The sequence below is a fragment of the Lipotes vexillifer genome, unplaced genomic scaffold (assembly GCF_000442215.2).
Source record: "Lipotes vexillifer unplaced genomic scaffold, Lipotes_vexillifer_v1.1 scaffold1197, whole genome shotgun sequence".
Lineage (NCBI taxonomy): Eukaryota > Metazoa > Chordata > Mammalia > Artiodactyla > Lipotidae > Lipotes > Lipotes vexillifer.
Genome location: NW_006780020.1, coordinates 487,628 through 493,627, shown reverse-complemented (window position 1 = coordinate 493,627; position 6,000 = coordinate 487,628). Strand labels below are relative to the sequence as shown.

At 40.7% G+C, this 6,000-nt stretch overlaps 1 protein-coding gene across 5 annotated transcripts in view; it reads left to right on the top strand.

The window, feature by feature from the left end:
* The window catches only part of SFI1 (SFI1 centrin binding protein), a 71,834-nt gene continuing 65,834 nt past the window's right edge, over positions 1 to 6,000 (top strand). For all 5 annotated transcript variants that reach the window (XM_007453169.1, XM_007453168.1, XM_007453167.1 and 2 more), the window contains exon 1: positions 1 to 98. In XM_007453169.1, the coding sequence (XP_007453231.1) occupies positions 1 to 98 (98 nt within the window). The remainder of the gene's footprint in view (positions 99 to 6,000) is intronic.

Sequence of the window (6,000 nt, the reverse complement as noted above, 5' to 3'; positions counted from 1 at the left end):
ATGAAGAATCTGCTCACTGAGAAGTGTGTATCAAGCCACTGGTTGAATTTTCATCAAAAAGGGATTAAGTGGAGAATGGAGAGGAAGGTTGATTCCAGGTGAGTGATGGGACTCGACAAAAAAGATAACTGAAACTATGGCCCATATAAAAGCCTGTAAATATTTTGTGTGTGAAAATAATAAATTTTTTAAAAGTAGTTTTTTCCTAAATCATGCGTAGTGAGGTAGGAATTTTGGGTAACAGTTTTTTGTTGGTATTTTGGGTTTCTCATCTAGAGTATAGTGTATAATGCACATTTCATACTTTATGTTACAGTCAAAATCCATTTTGAGTGTGTGGAGATATCTGTCATTGAAATTTTGACTTTGAGCTGAAATAAGGATGATTTTCCTGAGAAGTTATAACATCGAGGCTAGCTAGTATATCTTTCTCCTACTTTTGATTATGATTGCTTTCAGCCTGCTTTAAGGTTCTTTTGATTCCAAATAGGAGACTCCCAAACTGTGGCTCGTCTAGGAAAAAGGAAGGAGTTTACAAGGAGACTGCAGTTTACTAACAAACCTCAGACTCACAGTGGCGGGCCTATGACTTGCAGCTGGCCCTTCATGAGTATCCCGCCCCCTGAGAGGGATTGGTTCAGGGGTGTGCATGTGACTGCATGGGGCCAATCAGAAGTTCTCCTCTAAGGCTGAGACAGGCATTAAAGAGAGAGAGACCTACCTAATGGGTTGCTGTGGCAGCTGTTTCAGTCTCCACCCTGCATAGGCAATAGGGGACCTTATACTGTAGGAGTTACGCAGGTCAGCACACTGAGAGAAGCAGGAAGAGCTAACAATTTGAGACGCTGGTTCTAGTCCTTGAGGCTCTGGTTCAGAATTCTTCTGAAGTACGTGAGCTAGGGAATTACCTCTTTGTGCTGGCTGTCTTCAAAATAACCATCCAGATCTAATCTCCACTCGTGTATCCAGTGCATCCCATTGGATGTGGCCAAAGAGGTGCTCTGGCAGGAGATAGTGAGGAGGGGGAGAGGAGAGTGAGGCCAGACTATTTATCCCCTTGGCTCCCTCGTTGCAAGATGCCTTGGGTTGGCTGTGTCCCTTGCTGAAGCCCACATTACCTCATAAGGTAGCAGACTTTGTATGACTCTCCTGGATTCTAGTGATTATTCTCTCTTTTATCCCTTTGGGCCTAGAGGTGGTACCGCCTTCGCTTTCACCAGCTTGAGGTTCCTGCACTTTCCCTAGTGGTTCGTCTACACCCATACCTTTGTTAATATGCCATCCTCAAATTATCCTGTGTTTAGTATGTCATCTGTTTTCTTTTGGGACCCTTGAGAGTTTTTATCATGACTGGTGTTGGGTTTTGTCAAATATTTATTTGGCATCTATTGAAATGATCATATGGTTTTTGTCCTTTTTTCTATTAGTAAGGTGTATTACATTAATCGATTTTCAGATGTTAAACTAGCTTTGTATTCCTAGGATAAATCCAACTTGGTCATAGTATTTGTTATATGTTTTTTGTCTGTTGGATTTGGTTTGCTAATATTTTTTGATCATTTCTGTGTTTATAGCCACAAGGGATACTGATCTATATTTTGTGTGTGTGTCACATCTTTGTCTGCTTTTGGCATCCGGGTGGGATACTGGCCTAAAAGAATGATTCTAGAAGTGTTCTGACCACTTTTGTTTCTGGAAGAGTTTATAGAGTACTGGTATCATTTATTTTATTTATTTATTTATTTTTAACATCTTTATTGGGGTGTAATTGCTTTACAATGGTGTGTTAGTTTCTGCTTTATAACAAAGTGAATCAGTTATACATATACATATGTTCCCATATCTCTTCCCTCTTGCGTCTCCCTCCCTCCCACAGATTCTTAACCACTGTGCCACCAGGGAAGTCCCCATCATTTATTTTTTAAATGTCTGATAGAACTCATCAGTGAAGCTATCAGGATTTGGACTTTTGTTTTTAGGAAAATTTTTAGTTACTAATTCAATTTCTTGTTATAGATCTATTCAGAGTTTCTATTTATTCTCTAGTCAGTTTTTGTGATTTGTGTTTTTCTGGGAATGTGTTCATTTTCTCTAAGTTGTCTAATTTGTTGGCATAAAGTTCATAGTATTCCTTCATAATTCTTTTAATTTATGAAGGGTCAGTGATAATGTCCTTTCTTCCATTCCTACTTTTGGTGATCTGTGTCTTTTCTCTCTTTTTTCTTGGTTTTAGCTAAAAGGTTATCAATTTTGCTGAAGGGCTCCTGTTGTTATACTAACAGCAGCTAATTTGAGTTGGGTTCCTATTGCTTGAAACCTAGGATGCTAACTAACATACAGAAGTTTTTTATAGAATCGACTAGGTCTTGGACAATGTGGAAGCCAGGTAGCTGGAGAGACCTATTCAGCAGTGTTTGGACCCTTCCTCCTGAGCAGTGCCATCTTTGTGCTTCACCCCCCACCTCCTGTTCAGACTGTGTCTCAGCTCAAAATTCAGTCCTGGGAGAATTAATCTGGTTTGTCCAGCCTGAGTCAGATTTCTCCTGCTGCTCTAATCAAGTGGGACTTGGAGGAAGGTCATGGAGCTCCCAGCATAGCTGCTGAGGTCCTACCCCTGCTGATCCCACAGAAGAGGGATCCATCCTTGAAAGCTGAATCAACACCCTGACAGTGTTTACCAATGATCCACAGAGTACTCGTCAGGCCTGCCTTACTTCATCTTCTGAAGCAAATTAACCATGGCCTTAAAATGAAGCTCTGTTTCCTCAAATACTCTGCGGGTTTAGGTTGGGGAGCCTTGAGAAGGGAATGAATTCCGTAGGTATTCTGCTGTAAAGCAATCTGAGATCCCCTGTTGTGAGTCCTATAGGACTCCTTGGAGTTCCTTGACTCTCCATGAACTTTCTTTCTACACTGCATGTGCCGAGTATTCCCAACCAACTCTTTCCAGTTCCCTACTCCCAGCTAATTTCTACTCATATTTCCAAACTCAACTCTAATATGATCTCCAGGAAGCCTCTTCTGACTAGCCTATTCCCACCTAGTGTGTACGTTCCCATAACACCCTAAATTTACCTTTTTCTTAGCATTTAACGATTGGTATTCTCATTGTCATCTCAGTACACCGTAAGCTCTTGAGAAATTGTCTTTTATAGATATTGGGTGTGTGTCAGTGTCCTATGCTTGCTGTAAGCTATCAATGTCTTATTTTCTCATTGTAAGACATGAGAAACACATTGAATACATATTTGTCTTCGTAGCCCCTGGCCTTGCTATGTTGCTGGGCTTATAGTAGGTCCTTGATACTGATTGAATAAACAAACATTACAGGATACACCTGCCAAGTAAACAGTTAAATGAATTGGTCAGTGCATGCCTTCCCCTTGGCACTTTTTTGTTATTCTGATTTTTCTTAATTTTTCAAAAATTGAAGTATAGTTGATTTACAATGTTGTGTTAGTTTCAAGTGTACAGCAAAGTGATTCAGTCATACAGATATATATCTATTTCAGATTCTTTTCCATTGTAGGATATTACAAGACATTGAATGTAGTTCCCTGTGCTATACAGCAGGTCCTTATTGTTTATTTTATATATAGTAGTGTGTATCTGTTAATCTCAAACTCCTAATTTATCCCTCCCCCCCTTCACTTGGTTACTGTAAGTTTTCTATATCTGTGAGTCTGTCTCTGTTTTGTAAGTTCATTTGTATCATTTTTTAGGTTCCATATATGTGTATTATATGAAATTTGTCTTTCTCTGTCTGACTTACTTCACTTCGTGTGATAATCTCTAGGTCCATCCATGTTGCTGCAGATGGCATTATTTCATTCTTTTTTATGGCTAAGTAATATTCCATTGTGTATATGGAATATACACATCTTGTCTATCCATTCATCTGTCGATGGACATTTAGGTAGCTTCCATGTCTTCACTATTGTAAATAGTGCTGCTGTGAACAGTGGGGTACATGTATCTTTTCAAATTAGTTTTTTAAATTAATTTATTTATTTTGGTTGTGCTGGGACACGGCACGCGGAATCTTAGTTGCGGCATGCGAACTCTTAGTTGAAGCATGCCTGCAGGATCTAGTTTTCTGACCAGGGATCGAACCTGGGCTGCCTGCATCGGGAGCGTGGAGTCTTACCCACTGGACCACCAAGGGAAGTCCCTCAAATTAGAGTTATCGTCTTTCCCCCTTGTCACTTTTGGATGAACATTTTCAAATTCTGTCTTTCTACTCACTTCCATTTTTCTGTATTTCTTGGCTAATCAGTCCTCCTGTTGACAATAAGAAAAAAATTGTATTCCTATGTTTTTATTCTCCTCCCCCATTCATGATTTTTGGATTCCATTACTGTTTTTGAAGTGCCTTCTGTTTCATATTTCTTTCCATCATTCTGCCTTTCCTCTGTTCCATAATTTAACAATTTTTTAAATATTTATGTATTTTTATTTTATTTTATTTTTGGCTGCGTTGGGTCTTCATTGCTGCACACGGACTTTCTCTAGTTGCGGCGAGTGGGGGCTACTCTTTGTTGTGGTGCGCGGGCTTCTCATTGTGGTGGCTTCTCTTGTTGTGGAGCACGGGCTCTAGGCATGCAGGCTTAGGTAGTTGTGGTACACGGGCTTAGTAGTTATGGCTCACGGGCTCTAGAGCGCAGGCTCAATAGTTGTGGCGCACAGGCTTAGTTGCTCTGTGGCATGTGGGATCTTCCCGAACCAGGGCTCTAACCCATGTCCCCTGCATTGGCAGGCGGATTCTTAACCACTGTGCCACCAGGGAAGACCAATTTAACTAATTTTATATGCCTACCTACTGTGAGTGCCTGGCAGTGTATTAGGGGCTCAGTATATATTAGCAGATAAAAATGGTCCCTATCATCATGAGGTCTTCTGATGGGGAACAGGCACATATGTACATAGACAAATCTATGGTTTCAGTTTGTGATCTCTTCCTTTAGGTGTTAAAATAACTTAGATTTCTGGGGCCACCTGACTTACACCAATGTTGGTATCTTTATGGTCTTTAAATTTCCAGAGCTGTAAACAATTCATCTGCTGCCTGATTCAGTAGCTGGTGAGGAGGAGCTCAGAGTCTGATGAAAGGAGAGAGCGGTGGGCAGGGATGACTTTTAGGCATGGGCTTCCCAGTCTGACTACCTATTTGATTATGTAACAGGGCTTCAAGAGGGCACTGTCCCAGCACACCTTCCCTCAATTTGCTGTTTCATAGGCTCTTAACTTTTTAGAGCCTCTTTCATTTTTATTTTAAAATGAGTGGGATGAGTCTTATTTTTTAAATTTTTGTTACTGTTTTATTTTGAAATAATTTCAAATTTAGAGAAAAGTTGCAAGAATAGGACAAAGAACCTTTCTTCTCCCAGATTCTCTTGTTGTTAACATTTTACCACATTCGTCTGTCTCCCTGTTTGTTTCTCTCTCTCTCTCTGTCTGTCTTTCATTTCATTTGTGGACATGTGCAGAGGGGCAAAACATTTTACTCACTGATGCACATGCTCCCAGCTGAGGTCAAACAAGGCAGTGTTCTGCCTTTTTGTTTCAGCTCCTACTTTAGGCAAGGGTCCTTATCCCAGTCTGTGTAGTGCCACGTTTTCAGTTTTGTGCTTTTTGTTGACAGTTTTGCGCTTTTTGTTGACAGTTTTGCTGTTTAAAGTGGCCCCCAAGCGTAGTGCTGAAGTTCTGTCTAGTGTTCTTAAGTGCAGGAACGCTGTGATGTACCTTATGAAGAAGGTGTATGTTAGGTGAGCTTTGTTCAGGCATGAGTTATAGGGCTGTTGGCCGTGAGTTCAATTTAATGATTCACTATATGTATTAAATAAGGTGTCTTTAAACAGAAGTACACATAAAACAAGGTTCTGTTGTTGTTTTTTTTTTCAGTACGCGGGCCTCTCACTGTTGTGGCCTCTCCTGTTGCGGAGCACAGGCTCCGGATGCGCGGGCTCAGTGACCATGGCTCATGGGCCCAGCCGCTCCATG